At 40.6% G+C, this 20,139-nt stretch overlaps 2 protein-coding genes across 5 annotated transcripts; both read left to right on the top strand.

Moving 5' to 3' along the window:
- Positions 1-7,186, top strand: LOC124047582 (homeobox protein Hox-B3a-like). Of its 4 annotated transcripts, none has more exons than XM_046367893.1 (3): positions 1-376; positions 5,060-5,475; positions 5,732-7,186. In XM_046367893.1, exons 2-3 carry the CDS (start codon positions 5,151-5,153, stop codon positions 6,361-6,363), a joined length of 957 nt encoding a protein of 318 aa, XP_046223849.1. In that variant the 5' UTR covers positions 1-376; positions 5,060-5,150; the 3' UTR covers positions 6,364-7,186. The 4 variants fall into 4 exon arrangements, with proteins under 4 accessions (XP_046223849.1, XP_046223847.1, XP_046223850.1 ...); XM_046367891.1 differs by lacking the exon at positions 1-376 and adding an exon at positions 711-856; XM_046367894.1 differs by lacking the exon at positions 1-376 and adding an exon at positions 1,503-1,586.
- Positions 7,187-7,711: 525 nt separating this feature from the next.
- On the top strand, positions 7,712-9,735 carry LOC124047581 (homeobox protein Hox-B1b-like). The gene is made up of 2 exons (XM_046367890.1): positions 7,712-8,720; positions 8,993-9,735. Exons 1-2 carry the CDS (start codon positions 8,102-8,104, stop codon positions 9,295-9,297), a joined length of 924 nt encoding a protein of 307 aa, XP_046223846.1. The 5' UTR covers positions 7,712-8,101; the 3' UTR covers positions 9,298-9,735.
- Positions 9,736-20,139: the final 10,404 nt, after the last annotated feature.

Here is a 20,139-nt window from a genome sequence, read left to right as displayed (position 1 = left end):
GTAATACACAAACGGTCAAGATCAAAATAGTTATTTTTCTTATCCCAGGATCACTACTTTGAATATAATCCATACTATTTGGCTAGCAATGACCGCGAGTCCGTCTAAAGATTAACAGCAATGACATGGGGCGAGCTAAGGTTTACATTGTTCGGGGAGGTAGCCCTACCCACTCAGCATCAAGTGCCCAGTCTATAGACAGCCCCATGTTACTACTGACGATAGCCTTCCGTCTGCATTCATTTCGCCGACATATCCATCATGTCTCCTTTGAAAACTATAATGCGCAAAACTAGCTGCTGGCGAATACCGAGTGCTAACCTTTACGCCCGAGTTTTGTCTTTTGGATAATAAGATACGTTTTTAGAGAACTTCGGTAAGTGCCACTGTTGCTCCTTACTTCCAGTTTTCAAACATATCTACTGTTATAACGAAATGCACGTCTCATGTATTTTAATGCAACTGATGGGTAAGCTATGAGGTGTTATATCTTTTCTAAAAAGTGTTATTATATGAAAGCTTTCCAACTTATGACAGGGCTCTCCAACCCAGTTCCTGGAGAGCTACGGTCCTGTATGTTTTGGCTCCAATCATAATAGCGCACCTGATTCTAATAATTAGCTGTTTGATCAGCTGAATCGGGTTGGTTACAACTGGGTTGGATTGAAAACATACAGGAGGATAGCTCTCCAGGAACAGGGTTGGAGAGCCCTGGCCTATACGATATTGATTGACTGGGCTAGTCCAAACTGGGCTAGTGTAGACTACATTTGATTAAAAGTGTAAGGAAGTTGGATAAGATGTTATTTTTCATGGTATTAAATATTATCAAAGAGGATGGTGTACCAAACCCATGGTGAGACATGCTTTTTGAACGTAGTTCTTTATATTTATACTACTTGTACTTTTTACGCACACATTCACACCCACACCGTTAGGGATGGATCAATACTTTGACGAGGCAGTGTGTTTTTGTTCAAGTCTGAATGCTAGAATGTTTACTGTGTGTTGTCCTAAATTTCGTCATGCTGACCATGAGGCCTGAAATTAATATTTGGGTCTGAAACTGCCTATATCCCCATGCATTTGAAAAATGATTTTCGCTGTTGTAGACTAAACTCAGAGGGTGTGTTAACTTATTTGCCTTACCTAAATTGATTTAGGGTAGTTAATTGCTGGCGTAAATAGGTCTGCCTCTTATAGACTAGAATCAGTTGTTTGAACATTTGTAAATCTTGTTTATTGTATTTATGCGCCTGTTATCAATTGCCGTTGCATGAGATCAGCAGGAGGCCTTGCCGTTTTTAATAATAATTTGCCTTGTAGCAATCTGAACTAATCCATGAGTTTAGATTCTAACCGACCAACCATTTTATGACAGAGAAATGAACGGCTCCATTCGACGTTTCAGTATAGGCCTAAGATGTGGGCATCGTTCAGGATAACATGTATTTCTTAATTCTTTAATAAACTTTTGTTTTGCTATACAGTTTATTTATAGAGGACCAGACCGTCTGCCAAAGAAATCAGAGTTCTTATCTTCGTTCTCAAAGACAGCACTACAGTGCAAATCAAATACGATATGGGTAGGTTTGACTTTATATTTGCAGCACCGTGCAAATAATACAACACAAAGTTGCATTGCTCTGAAGCCAGTTCCCACATCATAGGTCAGAGTGGCCTGGTGAGCAACCATCCATGTCACGTGATTCATTAACTAATTGAGGAAGAGGTTGCAGAGTAGATGCATGCGTTCATCAGGCCAACCACTGTAGTGAATTGCCCGCTGATGTACAATGTATCTTCTTAAAGTCTACATAGCTGGAATGAAGAAGATCCTGCAAATGTATTGTAAGTATATGGATAACATTTTGGAGAATCTGATTTTGTATTAATCAGGCTATGTGAATGACGTTGCAGGAAATGTATGGTCCAATTCAAGAAATGTTACAACAAGCATGAAACATGATATTGTTTGATTTTCTTTATTGAAGTTTCAATATGCGAGAGATCCATGGGCTAGACTATCTATCTCTTTTTAATTGATTTCGATGGTTTAGGTGATGTATACATTTCATCCTACATTATCTTCCTCTCTTTTTTTGTCTGCCGGTCGTTCCATTTTGATTTATAGCCTAATGATATGTGAGCCAATGTCAGAGACAGCTGCCATTGTGTTTCTGGAATACTCTTGTTTTGTTTTTGTATGTGCATTACTCTACAGATCCACAAGTGATACGATTAATCGGTGCTCTTAATTGTCTTTCTCCATCCTTCATCTGGGCTGAGCAGACCGATATAAAGACTTTCTGCCTGGAGGTCTCGGGTTACATCAACTTGGCAATTACAGAGCCTTAACGTTTCATTTTAAGCCATAGAACCTTGAAATAAATCATTGTCTAATCTCGACGCCACATATTCATGCATCATTTCGAATTGATCATCGTTCCCCCAGGATAGGAGCTTTTTATGGAATATGATTTGAAACGATTATTATAGTATTTTCATGACAGTGTATATGGCAGGAATTTTGTCTTGAGATTCGAAGAATAGGCACACATATATTTGATCACTGAAAGATTATATAGCTAGGCTATAGGCAGACATCCTATAAATGTATAATGACAATGTAAATAGAAAAAGTGGGAAATGTATGGTATCCATTTGATAGCTAAATTCAACAAATCCACGTGCATGGTCTGAACCGGTCACGGCTAAATTACCTCGGCTAAATTACCTCGGCTTAATTTCGTTAGATTGGCAGTCCTGACGTCTTTGATCAAAAGACTGGTCAATGTTTAGATTATTTTGTGTTGTAGCCTAATTACTTTCGTGTAGTTAAACATTAGCTATCCTGCCTGGGGTATTAACTATTGTCCCTAATGAATGAATCGAGGGGATTGAGTATTTTCAATTAAAAGGTTAACATCAAAGATCAAAGCACCGCCACAGTCCCAATGGGTATCGATCCACTAACAACAATCCTATAGCGGCATGTTTGATGCTCACCTCCAGTAGGCTCAATGTCTAACCTGTACAGCCAAGAGGCAGATGGTTCTCCAAAGAAACTGACGCATTGTGGGTCCATAGCCTTTTGAGCACTAATATGCTGGAATATTAATTTATCTCTCCAAAACTGAATATGAGTGTTGGGTTGGTGTGTTTTGTCCTGATGTGTGCAAAATAGTTAACTTTTCGACGTGATTGTCTGCCAGTTTAGACAACCGCATAATCCTGACATTTTAAATGCATATTATCATGGAAATACATTCTATTGATAGCCAGTCACACTCAACACGAACTTTTTGGCAAATTTCACATTGACATACATTATTCATGCAGGGGTCATGCAATAGTATGCAAAGTCATAAAGTCACCAAATCAAAATCATAACCCCATTTTGACAATTTAGTTTGGCATAGTTCAATTGGTGCGTTTTGATTTCCTTTCTTTTAAGACACCAATGCCATTCCACATTTTGGCTACTATTCTCAAATTGTTATTTGTTTTCTGTTGTCATCTCCAAACACTGGTCTCTTGATTTTTATATCTGTATTGTTGGTAAAAATCTGGCATATAACATCCAATGAGATAGCCCAGTCTATACTTTGAGTAGGCCTATGTTAGCTCTATGGCTATGCCATAGAGAAAAGTTGGGGCATCAGGTCAGTTCATTAATGCAGATTGCTCTCGTGTGAATCAAATCGATCAAAGGCCACTCGCCCCGTCCCACCATATCTGCAATGACCATTTTCGTTGTGGAAAGGCTATCCTAAACACACATTTTAAAATAGGCTGCTATAACTGCAGACAGCCCCTTACAAAGCATCATGGAGTAATGTATCCACATGTATTTATCTCATAATTTACGGACTGAGGTCATGGTTTTCGGCGAATAGTGTTTTCAAATTGGCGATGTGGCCAGAATTCTTCTTCGCTGTCTAGTCGGCTGCGCAAAGGCTACCCATGTTCTCGTTCGAACTCTTCCATGCTGTGGGCGACTCCCAATGAGCTAATAGCAAGCCTATCATTGGAACTGGATTATAATACTCCTCGGTGTTTTTGAAAGGAGAGACCTCTCGTTAATGATTCTGGATGTGAAATGAATCATATCTAGTCAGTATTCGTGGGGTCTACGTTATACGCTAAGGTAAGCCGGGCTGGTGAATGGTCGGCTATTTTCTTTGTGATTTATGACCATATGACTCGTGCGCGGTTCAAGCAGAGTTCATAAAGCTGTACGCTATGCCTCCATACCATCCAATATTCGTTTTCTCTTAAACTATTTAATCATCTTCTGTTTTTTCTTATTTTGGTTGCTTTTAAAGGCATACTCAGCATAATCGTTATAATGAATTTAGAGACCTTGAATATTTTGTTCATGTTGAAGATAATAATGAAAATGTAAGGAAACGTGATCAGACATATACAATTATAGGCTACCATTAACGGTTAAGTTTATCTGATATTGAATAAAGAAATTGGCTGTTCTTCCCCCCCTACATTGGGCTTTATGTAGGAGACTTGACACAGTTACCTTGGTTTTGTTGGCTAAATCTCTATCGACAGTTGTATATTATAATAATGTTATCATTAGCCTATGTGTCTTTAATGAATTAGTTGTATTTATTTAGGCTAGTAATTTAACATGTAGAGCTATTTCTTTTTTCTCTAAAATAGCATAGTTTCACACAAGTTCTACAGGGCTCAAGCATTCTAGCATTAAATTATTGAAAATATAAAAATAATGTCTTCCCTTTATGGAATTTAAATTGCATTGTTGTTTGCATTCTTATTTGTTTCAGCCCATTGACGCGTCTGCAAAAGTAGGCCTATGTTGAATAACACTACTGGACTAAAAACTGGTGACTTGTTTCTCAACAAACAATGACTTGTTTTAGGGATGAGAAGGGAAAAGTAGATATTAGAGAGTATCGTTTAGTCTGACATTGCCTCTGTAAGCAGGTTGAAAGGCTCCTATTCACGTCATGATGCTATTGAGTTGATAAGATGGATTCATACTGTCACCTCCCTTCTGTGTTTTTTCATAACCTTTCAGAACAGCAACCAAGAGGTCATTGGAAGGAAACTGTCACGTGACTTCTGGGTGCCAATGTTCCTTCAGAAGGTCAAAAGGGCCCCAGTAGCTGATGAGACATTTCTTGACAATGCAGAGAAATACCTACCAAGACGCCATAGCAATATTTGGAGAGTCCCCATACCAAGGTGCCAGTGGATTTGGATACAATCATGACGCACCAGCCCACCAACCCTTGGCCTACCTGGAGAGCCATGTCAACTTGAAGGAGTTGGATTGCTCATCGCAGTCAAATGGCAACAGCAAATCACAGCACGCAAAAGAGATTGACCCTAACTCAAATTCTACCTTCACCAAAAGCATATTTCCGTGGATGAAGAAGTCGACAATTCAGAACTGTATAAAGAAGAACGGAGACAATCCCTTAGAAGTTAATGGTGTGTATTCAAATGCCTAGCCCAATAAATAGTTGGACAGTAAAATTCCCATTTAGGTCTACAAATAATACTGTTTTAAGATGGATAAATCCTAATTTTATTATATGATTACGACCAATGGGCGTTGGCTAATTGCATTTCCAGTTTCGAAAGAAGCTCACATGTTAATGTAATGTAATATAGCCTAATGTTAAGATTTTGTTTAGGTATTGTATTCAATTTATGAATGAGGTTACATTTCATTTTCTCTCGGCAGAACTATTTGGTGACGAGGAAAGCCCAACAACTGCAGTCTCCAAAAGGGCGCGCACCGCATACACAAGCGCCCAGTTGGTTGAGCTCGAGAAGGAGTTCCACTTCAATCGTTATCTTTGCCGCCCCAGGCGCGTGGAGATGGCTAGCCAACTCAGTCTAAAGGAGAGGCAGATCAAGATTTGGTTTCAAAATCGGAGAATGAAGTGCAAGAAAGATGGAAAGTTTAAAGGACTGTGCTCCTCTTTAGGTAGTCCTGGAACTCTAACCGATCTAGGTTATTTTAATGCAATGGGGGAGGATTATGACACTGTTTCCCCGCCATCTTTAAAGCATCAACAAAACAATTATGTCAGTGCATCAGTCTACCCAAACTCAATGAAAGGGCAACAGAAATATGCCACAACCCCAGAATATGCTCCTTGCAGTATGCAGGACAATGATAGTAGTTTTTCCATTCATTATGCTCAAGCTGACCCTGTTCATGTTGATGTGAACTTGCCATTCACTGCATGCGGGATAAGTAATCAGTGTAATCAGACTGCACAGATGACGTCAAGCCAACACCATCCTAAACCTACACTATATGATCCAAACACAACATACATATTGGGGCATCATTCTTCTCAAGAATGAATCAAGCAAGCTCCTAAACTGACTCATTTATAGCATATGTAGTCAAAATGCCACTTGACCATAACCAGATCCTTATAGTGGACCGAATCCAAAGTTCAGGCCTGCACACATAAAAAAAAAAAAATTTGCGCAAAAGGCCAATTATTCGCTGTATACAAATGCATGCAAATAGTGTTGAGTCATTACAGCAGAGTTACTAATATTTTACTCGAAAAGAGCAGCTTTAACTATTTTGGGAATTAAGCGACTGATTGTGACCACTAGAGTCGGAGGTAAAACACCGAGTTAATTCGACTAAAGTGTTTATAAGTATTGCTAGAGTCAATGTGATGCCATCCACAGATCAGCACCTGCATAGGCTATTCGTTCCTGTTGGACAGCTCTGTTTTTCTATTTTGATTTCTTATCCATTTAGGATAAACCTGAAATTATTTAAATATATAAAACCACCGGATAATGTAAAACATCGAATTTAAATCATTATCAAGCAAAAACTTTTCTCACTTATGTTTTTGTACAAGACTTGACATTATGCAAGTCATGACCCAACTGTATGCATTGGAATATTACAAACATATTTATTACAATGTTATTTATATGTTATTTATTAATTAAATTTATGGGAATTTAATGAATTTTGTTATTTTTTATCATAGGGCTTAGTGTTTACAGACAGACTCTTATGCTTCAGGGACAGTTGAATCAATGTTCCTCAAAATGTAATTTAATTGTGAAATCCTTTTGGACACACGTTGAAATGCATTTGTAGGCTATGCTGACGAATAATTTCTGTATTGTTGAATAAATGCATTTGTTGTTCAGACTTTCTGCAGAACAATTTTTTTTACACATCTAGTTTAAAGGTGTCTAATTAGAGTAAAATACATACCAAATATATTAAAATATGTCAAATGAAATAGGCCACATTAGGTATAGTCTGGTAAAGTGTATACGCAATAATACATTGTTAAAAGTCCATAAAGGCACAATGATTTAGGCTGTTCTTTGTTCTCTCTCGAGCAAATTGGAGAACCAGCTGTCAAGCGTTTAGAGGAGCAGAAGATTGATCGTCGCATTAATTTCAAGACTCCTCTGTAAAATTAGCTCTCAGACGGAAGAACACGCCGAGCTAATCAAGTAATTCACATGAGCTGCTTTACTTATACACATTGGGCAACATAATTCTCATAGAGAACGCCTGGTATTATACACCAATCGTATATCCTCTTGTTAACTGCATGAATGACAATGGAAACATTTCAGTTCACTAAACTTACTCTTATAATACTGTTAAAAAAGCACAGCCAAAATACTATTTCGATCACATAGACCATCCAAATCAACTGTTTGCTTCAAACTCTACATTTTCGAGAGACAAAATTTAAATAATTTCAAAATGTTGAACTTTTTCAGACTATCATTCTCCCTGAGTCTGACGAGAAGGTCCTTGCAGAAGTGGTGTGACGTGTTTCTGTTCTTATCAGATTGATGGGCGAGTTTGACTGAAGCATTTGTCATGTAAATGTGAGACGTTTGATGGACGATCCTGACCTGACAAACTGCTATAGGTCCCAATTGCCATTGGCGTAAAGTGAGTCACATGGTCTGTCACTAAGGTGATATGAGCGTGGTAGGCAGTTTTACAGATTTGACATACTACCTAGAGGTTGTAGGGCACAGGGAAGAGCAATTAAGGTGGACTGACCCGTCTTCATTAATTTTGCCATAACAATACAGGATGAACTCTTACTTAGATTATACCATTTGTAACAGGGGGACTAACATATTCAATGCCAATGCCGGACACCACAATTTAAACCATGGATACAGGTCCTCCTTATCTTCCAATTCATGCTCAACAAGTGATAGTTTTGTGTCCGATGGGCGGTTAGTTGGTGGTTCTTCGGTGCACCAGACTTCGAGCCACCCTCTCCACCAGCCCCAGCTACATCATATAGATCTCCAGTTTGGCTCAACGGGAAACTCGGTGTATGGCTCGCCAACAGGGCCCAACTTGGATTATGGACCTCATCAATACGCTCTAATTCATGAACAAGAACGAGGTTTCATTCAGTCGCCTGGGATTCCTGTGTCAGCCATTGGAACGAACATGCCCCCCCTGGCCGAAGGGAACAGTGAGCCCCTGGCCGAAGGGAACAGTGAGCCAGGGTCTGCACCAAGCAGCCAGTATCTGCACTTTTGCAGTGGAGAACAGGGGCAACCAGAATACTTGGAGAGTATTTACTCGAGATTAGTTCCTTTCCAATATAGTGATAAGGATTCGGATGATTTCAATGCAGATTTAACTTCAAAAACTTTCGACTGGATGAAAGTTAAAAGGAATCCCCCTAAAACAGGTTTGTTAGCTCCTGGGACAGGGTGTCATGACAAAGGCTAATTTATAGACAACATTACAATATATATATATATATATATATATATGAGGAATTTATAGAGACACTGCCTTATCAATGTTTGTGCTTTGCATATTAGTGCGTAAAATGTTCCTTGGTGCTTGGCCGCTCACAATCATCACATAATCATAATACAGTTTATTCCTGTTTTTATTCCTTCATTTCAAATTCAATTTATTCCATCAGTTCCTTCATTCATTCATTAACTTTTACAGTTTCAGAGTATGGAGTCCCCGGTCAACAGAATGTAATCCGTACCAACTTCAACACAAAGCAGCTGACAGAGCTCGAGAAGGAGTTCCATTTCAACAAGTACCTGACCAGGGCCCGGCGAGTGGAAGTTGCCGCTATTCTCGAACTCAACGAAACTCAAGTGAAAATTTGGTTCCAAAACCGCAGGATGAAGCAGAAAAAGCGTGAGAAAGCAGGAACCGTCTTTCGAAACACAGCAGTACCGGCAAATGATTTGGGAGAGATCACCTCATCTCCTGATGTGTCGCCAAGCTCGAAGACCGCATAAAGCAATCGTTTTACAAATAACATTTGAATTACCGCACTCATGGTGCTGCACTTTACTTGTCACATGTTCAAGGATACTGCAGGTTTACAGGGTTTAGGTGCACTAATTTCTGCAAACAATTTAGTTTCATGTTTGCACTATTTACGGGTATTTTCTAAAAATACATTTAGATAATTATGTGAGAAGTTAGAAATAAAATGTTTGTTTTGAAAAGTCTGTATTTGTGCTGATTTGTAAATTTTGTGAGTGAATGAAATGTTCCCATACAGTAGGCTATAAAGTATTTATTGAATGTGACAATAAGGATATGTTGTAAGAAAATCTAAATCTTTGGAACTAATTGAATTCTTCTTCCATGTTCTTTCTACGCAAATAGTATTTTGGAAGTCAAGATTGTTTAACTGTTGTTGAAACTGTTTTAAATCTGCCTACTCATGAAATTAGGAATCAGATGGAAAAATATGTCATTTTCATTGAAATGCAATTCATATTGACAATCACATATGACTGATTTCTATATAATAGTTTTTACAAAATTAAACTTTAACAAATATATCATGTTCTGTCTTTCATTGCTGTTGAGTTTTACCCATTCTTTCCCTTTGCATAATGTGACATGAGGAGTCTTTCACCACACATGGGGTGGCTACCAATGACCTCTTCACCTCAGAATACCCCCAGGCTTTCTAAACATGACAACAAACTCCAGGGTGCCAGGTTTCACACTAGATTTGTTACCCAAATTCAATTTGGCTCTGCACAAATGCCATGCCCTGAGATCCACAAACAATTGGTACAGGTTCCCACTTACACTTGCCACTTTCTCTTCTGATTGCTATAATAGTTCATTACAAAAGTAATTGGATAATCTACCACCACTAGAGCTACATTTATAGTTGAACCTTGTATGCTGCTCTCAGCTCTTCCTTAAAGCTGGCAGGGGCTTGACAACCCAGTTTCATCTCCTGATGTTATAGGCAGGTTCAATATTTGCACTGAGTGTTAGGTTTGCACAGTTCCTGCCCCAGAGGCACTGGCCTGTCAGTGCCCTCTCCCCCCAAAGCTGAGGTTCATTCAAAGTTCACCCACAAATGGATTCACAAAGGCCTCTAGTCAATCTGTCAGGACACCAGAATGGCTTTGACGAGTCAACTGAAGGTCTCCCTCTCTTCCTTTTCTTTGCTTTTAATATTCAAGGCTAAAAAGCGGCAGGGGATATTTTTTCATCTACATATTGTATGGCTTATTAGACAATTGTAGTGTCATCATAGTTCCTTACATTTTTACCATGAATTATTAACAAAGAGGGAACTGGTGCTAGATGATGATCATTCCATTACAATACCTATCTGCCTCATTGCCTCCTGCCACAACCCATGTGGTCCTCTCCTCCCTCGTTGTCTCTTTTTGAAGCTGACTCTCTTCCTCCCATTTGCCCAATTAGACTGTTTGAAACAAACAGTCATCAGGCAAGCCATGATGATTTGAAATACATCCGAATGAGCTTTTATGTTCTCTTTTAGCAATTGGCGTCAATAATTGATAGATTTTCAACCAATCATCGTTTCACTTTAAACTTTACACTGAGCGTCACCAGAGAGAATATGTCAGGTTAGTTGCCATGTATCTTTTCTCTGCCCTGACAGTCACAATGGGGCCTTGGGAGGTGATGGCGGTGGATATAGTGACGGCTGACAGGTCCAACAAAAACAGGGAAGGGACTAAGTGCAGGACTTGAACCCAGAGGTGTGATTCCTGTCCTCTCGCTTGGTAATACCTCAGACCTCCCACCGGGGCTCTCCACCTGCGTCACAGCCAGCAATGGAGGAGCCAGCACCATGGAGACAGATGTTCAACCAGGGAGATGGAGGATGGTTTTTCACCAGCCTGTCAGTGTGGCACTACAGCTCTAACTGGAGAACGTAAAACAAGCAGGGCCAGGGATTTAACATGCAATAAACACAGAGATGCAAAATGGCAGAAACGCAGGCAGAGAATACTACTAGGCACAATGGTAATGGCGTAAGCTATAGCATGAATGCCAGCTGAAACACAAAGAGCGATAATACATAGCAACAAGTCAACATTTAGTCATATTTTTTTTAACATCGTTATCTCTTCACTGTAACATTTTCTGACACCAAAGAGATGAATAGTGAGCCCCATGCTGGTTGCAGTTGTTGCAAGTTCTTTTACAAGTTGAATGCCTGGCTCACTTCCTTGGTCTCTGGTTCCACTGTGGCACGTCACACTGCAGGGACACCAAGCTTCAAGGCAGGGACAGCAGGCTTCAAGGCAGGGACAGCAGGCTTCAAGGCAGGGACAGCAGGCTTCAAGGCAGGGACAGCAGGCTTCAAAGGATCTGAACTGGATACAGTATTCATGGGTTAGGGGGTTGGGGATTGGGGAGTTCAGGGGCAGCACAGAGAGATCCCTTTTGTTGATTATCGAGGCAGAAATCAGGGTGGTATCCTAAACATTTTAGAACCAGGATAAAAGCATCTTACAGGTGTTCAGCAGGCCTCAAAGATAATGACACATGTACCGCTTTCCGCGTGATTCCTTTGTTGTGACAGTGGTTCATTTGAGCCAAGGTAAGTGTCTCCAAAAATCACCCCCTTCCTTGGGAGGCTCATTCATATCTGCATCCCCAAGCCAACTTGCAGACCAACCCCTCATGAGTGCTCCAGCAACTGCATCCATTCTCTACCCTATATGCAGGGTAACCAGGAGGGACAAGTGGCTGGGCCAGGGTTAACGTCTTGATACTTTCTGGAATTGCCTCCAGGATCCAAATGGCCACCCTAATAGTTTGCCACGGTGTGCCTGTCAGTTCACCATGGCTGTTTGGCGTAAGAAAAACAGGAACGGGAGAAAATCAGAGTAACGAAGCAGCGCTATGGAAATAATGAGGGGTGGTGAAACGGGACGATTGTAACCATGGCAGGTCGAGTAGAATAAGGCTAAAATGCTGTCACAGAACATCCACCCTCATTTGGCTGCAGGGCCTCTTTCCATTCATTTAAAAAAAAAAAAACAGTTGTATTGTTCCAAATGGAGACAGCAGAACTCAATCAGTGTTGCGTCACATGGTTCAAAGCGGGCCAATTCGATGCTGCCAGGAGTTTGAGAAATGAGAGGTGACAGTTCATTTTCCCAGTGACAGTCTGTCGGTCTCGCTTGCTGGTTCCCCAGTCAATTTCCAGTGTGCAGTGAAGGCGGAGTGTTGGCTGAGATAGACAGCAACCCCCTTCTCCACCACTCTCTCCCATCGACCTCGCTGTGCTTTGTGTTCCAATTAACTGGACAGCAGTGGGTAAAATCACTGGGGAAGCCAGAAGAAAAGTCATATTACAACCTATGTGTAGTGATAATTGTGTTGTTTGCTCTATAACCTGTTAGTTCATATGCCTTGAGACCGTGATAAATAGGCCTAAGGCTGAGTCAATGAGATGACACAGTGGCAGAATAAATTCAACCACACCTGTGTTTCATCACAAAACTGGAAAGCATCCTCTGTCAAGTGAGGTCCACAAAGCATTCTGCATGTAACAAACAGTTACATGACCTACAGCATGTTCAACCAAGTTAATGTTTCCGACTAAACAACTATTGGTTTAGAACCACATAGAGTTACTGCAAGTCGCAAAGAAAACAGGAGCTGCCTCCACTATTCCAGCACCATTTAGACTTCAACATTTCAACATCATCAAATCACCTATGCTTAGTCTAACACAGTGACAACTAAAATATACCAAAAACGATTTAGCCCAATCAACTTAAGATTCATATGATGTGGCTGTCCATGGTTCTGATTTCTGTGTGTATGTGTGTGTTTGTTCGTGCATGTGCGTTTGTGCAAGTAGAAAAAACATGTTGACTCACGCCAATGCCATCCTCCTCTCTTTCATGTTGAAGAAACAATCTATCACTCTGTCATAAATTACACACTTACATTTTTTATGGTCCTAGGCTAACTGACTAAAAAGCTGGCTTGCTAGCCTAACTTCCTTTAATGGGAAACTTTAGTTAAGTTAACATTAGCCTTCTACATTTAGCAACATATTGAACATACATCTTCTCAGAATCGCCATTATAATCATTGGCCAGTACAGAGAATTAAGTAAAACCACAAGTCCAAATCCCTATCTCCATCCATAGCTAATTTAGGAAAGGGACAATTTTAGCTAGCTATCCTCCGGAAGACTACAACACATCGAGATCCACAACAAGTTTCTGTCAGTGATGTACACTCTCGATGTGATGGGAGTGAAGCCAAATCCAAACTGGCTTCCCTTGACACTTTTTTTGGGTGCACCAGGACCAATCACAGTTGAGCTCACTCAGTTTAGCTCAACGCTGATTGACTATTATTTGAAACTTTTATTATCAAGGGAGCCCAAACGCACGCTGGCTTCCGTTGCATTCAATGCTATGGGTGGCAACAATGTCATACTCTTTACGAGCAGACAGCGTCAGATATATGGCCTACACATACAGAGACAGAGGAGCGCTGTTTCGCTCGCTCGGATGCCTTCTCTGGTGAGATACATCCAGCCTCTTGCGAATTGAAGGTAAATTATGAAACCCAGAGATATGAAAGATAAATGATTTAATATGTTTTTTTTGTTGGTCAATTTTTTGGGGGGGGAAGTCTGGCTTCCCTTGGGGTCCATGAATACATGCCTCTGCTGGACAGAGAGAAGCGGTGACATGCAGGATCAGAAGCAGCTCTACACTCCTTGTGTCCTTCCAGTCTCTCAATCCACGATCCATAACCCTGGGCAAAATGTTGATTTTATTTTACTAGAGGGTGGAAATAGGGCAGATTCGTCTTTTTCACACTGTCTCAAGGGACAATGTCTGAACAGTGAAAATGTTTACAGTTGTTATGTATATCAGAGATAGGGAATTGTTCCGTAAAATACAACGTTCTCCAGCCCAGCACACACTGTAGTGAATCAAGTTATGCAAAGACAGCTACACCATGGTTTTGAATATGGTTTGGCTTGATTTTCTTCTGTCTTAATTGATTAGAGTGACTCAAGCCTATACTTTTCTCAGTCAATACCTAACTGACCGACTGAATGCACAAGGTTCTCTACAATAGATCTAGCATAAGCACTACACCTGACTCTGGTGCTCTTCATCTCACGTCACATCTTACTACCTTCCAAGACCAACCCACAGCCCTCCCCTCTCTCTCATATATTTGAGCAAAGGGTGGAAGGGGAATACAATGATTCCCTAGGGAAATCCCTAAAGCAAACTACCTCTTTTCACCCTCTTCTAAAATGTAAACATTTGCAGACTCTTAAGAATTAACCCAAACGTCCTTTCAATAGTGCTTTTACATAAGTCGTGAAGTGTTTTAAGCAGACGAAGACCTTTAAGCAAATGGCCATGTTGATGATCAAACTGTTCATGTCTCCTCAACTAGTTAGGTCCATTTGAGCACTGTGTTTTGAAGAGGTAGTAAAACCATCATACACACAATACTATTTGTCCTTTTGCCCTTATGCATTGGTGCCTGCCTGCCTATCTTGAGAATGTATGTATTGAGAGTGAAGTGTGGGGGTGGATATACACACGCTCTAGATACCCTCAGGTTTCTCCTGACTCTCTCTCTCCTGGCTCTATCAGATCAGAGACAGTCCCTCCCCACTGTCCCTCCCTTCTGTCCCTCCCCCACTGCAATGGAAATGGAAAGGAATGCACAGATAAAGAAGCCTGGCACTGGAGATGAGAGGGTAGAAGACAGGGGGAGCGAATGCTAAAGGGCTTTCTTGAGGAGATGAGAGGTGGTCGTGACAGTGTTGGTAGTGGGAGATCATAGCAGGTTCCCCTCAGCAGCCCAGGGTTGCGTTTGATACAGGGCTTTTGTCACTCTTTCAGCGCTGCATTGTTGGGTGGTGTAATCCCTGCTGGATTACAAAGGGCCTGTCCTTTCATATGTGTGAGCCCAGCAGGCAGGTGGTGGAGGAAGGAAGGCTGGTTCCTCTAGCCCTCACAGGAGCATGGCTGGGGGGACAGTGGAACACGGGTCAAAGGGACAATTACATCACTGGAATTCCTCTCCCTCTGACCTCATCTGATTTCCTGTGTAAAGGCTACAGGGTTAATGGGATATCAAGCTAAAATACTACTATACAGGATCTTTGTGGAAAAATGAACAGTGTGTAGTCATATTTGTAGTTGAAACATACTCAAAATAAATGTAATTATGAGAAGATTAAAACAGTTTTCAATGTGTACTGTGTATCACATTTGTTGATGTATCATATGGTTCATTAGGTTAGCTGGTTATGAAAAGAGAGTTAACTGAGTGTGCTGATCATTCATTTCCTGTGGGCCTCAGAGAGCACACCAGAACAGACCATAGTTATAATCCCTAATGACAGGTCAAAGAGAGATGAATGGGCAGAGGTCAACAGACAGACATGGAACTGTGGCAAAAGCCTTTCATTTTCATCCAATTTAGATTCAATGATTTATTTGTTGAAGCAAAAATGCAATTCTCTCTCAGCAGACCCATAGCAATCATGTTAGTTAAATTGATTGGTGGTGGATGCGTAATCAACACATTTTAAATGGGATAATATCTCAATAAGATTTTTCTTCATCCTTAGAATAAAATCATATTTAAGCAATAAGGCCAGAGGGGGTGAAGTATATGGCCAATAGGGGTGGCAGGTAGCCTAGTGGTTAGGGCGTTAGGCCAGTAACTGAAAGGTTAAAAAGAAGTTGTGAGATCGAATCCCCGAGCTGACAAGGTAAACATCCATCACTCTGCTTCTGAACAAGCAGTTATACACTGTTCCTAAGCCGTCATTGTAAATAAGAATTTGTTCTTAACTGACTTGTCTAGTTAATAAAAAATACCACGGTTAAAGGCTGTTCTTACGCACAATGCAATGCGGAGTGCCTGGATTTAACCGTGGTATATTGGCCATATACCACAAACCCTTGTGGTATTATAAACTGGTTACCAACGTAATTAGAACAATAAAAAATAAAAAATTCTCATACCAGTGGTATATTGTCTGATAAACAACGGCTTTTCAGGGCTCAAACCAGGATTATAATTGTTAATAAATACTGGATTATAATTGTTAATAAATACATTTTGCTCATGTGCATAACTAAATCTGACGGGAGATTTGCGTGATGAAAGTTGAAATTTGACATTTCTGAAGAAACAATTGGACAAACTAAAAAATGTGATGTTTGGCTATTTTCTGGCAATTGTGCCGTTATTATGTGCAAGATTTTAAGACTACAAACCGTTATAAATGGCCATTTGCGAGATTGACTTGTCATTTCAATGGGCATAGACTAGACTAAAAATCTGGGTTTATGATATAGCCCATGATAGGCCTACATCTTATTTCAGTAGCCTATAGGCAAGATGTAAACAGAACGATTTTAGCAGCTTGCTTAGTTCAAATTTACAGACTAATTTATTCAACATGAATGCCAGGCCATTTCAAGGTAAGAAGTGCTTGTGTTTCCCAATAGCCTGCTGGAATGGGCTACTGAGGATGGGGTCATAATTTCAATCACTAAATTAAATATGAATTATATGTTCACTACAAAATTATTTCTTGAGAAATACACTACATGACCAAAAGTATGTGGACACCTGCTTGTTGAACATCTTATTCCAAAATCAGGGTCATTAATATGGAGTTGGTCCCCCCTTTGCTGCTATAACAGCCTCCACTTTTCTGGGAAGGCTTTCCACTAGATGTTGGAACATCGCTGCGGGGACTTACTTCCATTCAGCCACAAGAGCATTAGTGAGGTCGAGCACGGATGTTGGGTGATTAGGCCTGATTTGCAGTCAGCGTTCCAATTCATCCCAAAGGTGTTTTATGGGGTTGAGGTCAAGGCTATGTGCAGGCCTTTCAAGGTCTTCCACACTGATCTCGACAAACCATTTCTGTATGGACCTCGCTTTGTGCATGGGGGCTTTGTCATGCTGAAACAGGAAAGGGCCTTCCCTAAACTGTTGCCACAAAGTTAGAAGCACAGAATAATCTAGGATGTTATTGTACACTTTTATTGTTAAGATTTCCTTTCACTAGAACTAGCCCGAATCATGAAAAACAGCAGAATCCTGAAAAACAGCCCACAGTTGGCACTATGCATTGGGGCAGGTAGTATTTTCCTGGCATCTGACAAACCCAGATTTGTCCGTCGGATCGCCAGATGGTGAAGTGTGATTCATCACTCCAGAGAACACGTTTCCACTGCTCCAGAGTCTAATAGCAGGGAGCTTTACACCACTCCAGCCAACGCTTGGCATTGCGCATGATGATCTTAGGCTTGTGTGCAGCTGCTCAGACCTAGAAACCCATTTCATGAAGCTCCCCACGAACAGTTATTGTGCTGACGTTGCTTCCAGAGGCAGTTTGGATCTCGGTAGTGAATGTTGCAACCAAGGACAGCCAATTTTTACACGCTTCAGCACATGGCATTCCCATTCTGTGAGCTTGTGTGGCCTACCACTTTGTGGCTGAGCCTTTGTTGCTCCTAGACATTTACACTTCACAATAACAACACTTACAGTTGGCAGCTTTAGCAGGGCATACATTTGACGATAGAGCTTTGATAACTTCCAATTAACTAAACATGGCCATTAATAATTGCATAATAACACAAGGCTACAACAACAATAAACTGAAGTTATGGGCTATTTATTAAATCTGTTTGCCAGCTCCAGGTAGGCTACACAAGTGGAACAAATTGATTTGCAATGACTCCAGTGATATGGTCATTTCAACATATTTATTGTATCAAATGATAGCCTACAATGGCATGTACATTAATAGGCAACTTCTTCTTTTTTTAACTAGGCAAGTCAATTAATTAAGGACAAATTCTTATTATACAATGCCACTTACTAGTAAAGTCCCCCAGGCCAAACCATTCCCTAACCCGGACGACCTAGGGCCAATTGTGCACCGGCCTATGGGACTGTGATACAGCCTGGGATCGAACCCGGGTCTGTAGTGACGCCTCTAGACTGCGCCACTCGGGAGGCCAACAAATGCAAATGATGGCCAACAGATGCAAATGTATCATTATCCACATTTAATGTCAGTATCATTGAGACTTTTCCTCATAATAGAAGCACATGAGGAGTTCCATAACTTCCATTTCAAATTTCCAATCACGCAGCCACCGAACCCCATAACCGATCATGCATAAAACACTTTTCCATAAGCAGTCGACATTAGAATGGAGTTTAGACCACCTCCGTGCGAATTTATCTAATGCGCTCTAGTGCGCCCAAAGTCGTTTTCCAGTGCTTTGTCGCCGTTATTTGTTGATGCGCATCAGTTCTAGCGTGTTGATACGTTTTATGGAAAAAGGGTTGAAAATAGGTGTCTCCATAATGACCATCTAAATATCCTGCCTACAACTGGTTAATAAAAAGTTTACAAGACGTGCGCGCGTGCTGCTCTGTCTCCTCTCACTCACGTGACTCAGTCAATAGTGGACTCTTGCTGTGTTAAATGCTAGTCGGAACTTCCTAGTTCCGGAAATCGGAAATTTCCGACTTGATGATTCGTTGAACGCGGCACGTGTATAACTACAACCGTTTAGCAGCTTCGACATTTCAGAGTTTCCTAGTTCTGACTAGCACATAAACGCAACATAAACTGCGTGCGGCAGTGCCCTCCCCACCACTCAATCACGCAGTAACAGTGTGCCTCACTGCCTGATAGTCATTAGCAGCAGATCACAGTGAAATATTATACACGTATTTTTTTTTAAAGAGAAATGTCATGGCGGCCGCAGTGCAATTTTAAAGTAGACCAAAAAACCTGCAACCGATACATTTTCACACGTGACATCGTTTTCAAAGTAGGCCGAATCTGGAAAATTACGACAATTACGAACATGACAACCCTGAGTGATAGGAAGACAAACTGTTTTCGAATACTCATACTAACCGCGGTAATCGTACTATTGACGTGAATTGAGTATATAGTATGTAGTATATACTTATTAAGTATGCATTACTATACAGTATGTTAGTATTGGTATTCGAACACAGCTAGTTTCTAAACCCATAGACGCAACATTGCATAAAATCAATTAGAGAAATCAAAAATGATTCCTTAGCTGTTCATTTTCTCGAAATCTAAAGGCACAACCTTTCTTAAGTAGTTGAACATGTTATTACTTCAACTTCTGAAAGTGACAAACTGACACGTTTTCATTTTCGTCAACAACAAATTTATATCGAAGGAGTGCCTTTGATTTGACGGCCTGCACACGCGCAGTTCAGCGAGACACGACTGTTCGACGTGTTTTTTAATATATATTTTTCTCTGTTAGACGTGTTCCTGCGCATGAGTTTAGCTAATCAACGTCGCCATGATATTGCCTACAAGCGTGATCGTACTGTCTTTGGTAGCAAACCCAATCACCTCCACCCAATCAGTCTACAATACTGCACAACACCCTTCGTTACTATGACAACCAGCGTATCCATGTTAGCGAGTTACTGGTGGCTGAACACACACTAGATTTGGTAACTTCTAACTTTCAGTTTGGACAGTCAGTATCCCAAAATGAATGTGAAAAACAAACCTGAATTGAGCATTATGGCCTGCAGTGTGAACAAAGGCTTTATTCATACCTGAAGTTGGATGCATACAGGGACTTTGAACAAACTGATGTGAGGAGGTGATATAGACCTAACAACTGAATAACATCACTCAGAGGAAGAAGCATTTAGTCACATCATGCTCCGCCCCATTTTTGCAATTCTTATTTTGCATTAGATGCATGCACGGAAATAGTTTTTGTCACAAAGTGTACAGGTGT

Source organism: Oncorhynchus gorbuscha, linkage group LG11, assembly GCF_021184085.1.
Source record: "Oncorhynchus gorbuscha isolate QuinsamMale2020 ecotype Even-year linkage group LG11, OgorEven_v1.0, whole genome shotgun sequence".
NCBI classification, from domain to species: Eukaryota; Metazoa; Chordata; class Actinopteri; order Salmoniformes; family Salmonidae; genus Oncorhynchus; species Oncorhynchus gorbuscha.
Note: the sequence above shows the minus strand (reverse complement) of the source record. Positions and strands in the feature narration are given on the sequence as shown.

Bases quoted from the DNA above. Each gene is read 5' to 3' on its own strand.
- LOC124047581 (XM_046367890.1), top strand. From the start codon at position 8,102: ATGAACTCTTACTTAGATTATACCATTTGTAACAGGGGGACTAACATA. The intron at 8,721-8,992 runs GTTTGTTAGCTC...TAACTTTTACAG, and splicing joins AAGGAATCCCCCTAAAACAG to TTTCAGAGTATGGAGTCCCC.
- LOC124047582 (XM_046367893.1), top strand. From the start codon at position 5,151: ATGAGACATTTCTTGACAATGCAGAGAAATACCTACCAAGACGCCATA. The intron at 5,476-5,731 runs GTGTGTATTCAA...TTCTCTCGGCAG, and splicing joins CAATCCCTTAGAAGTTAATG to AACTATTTGGTGACGAGGAA.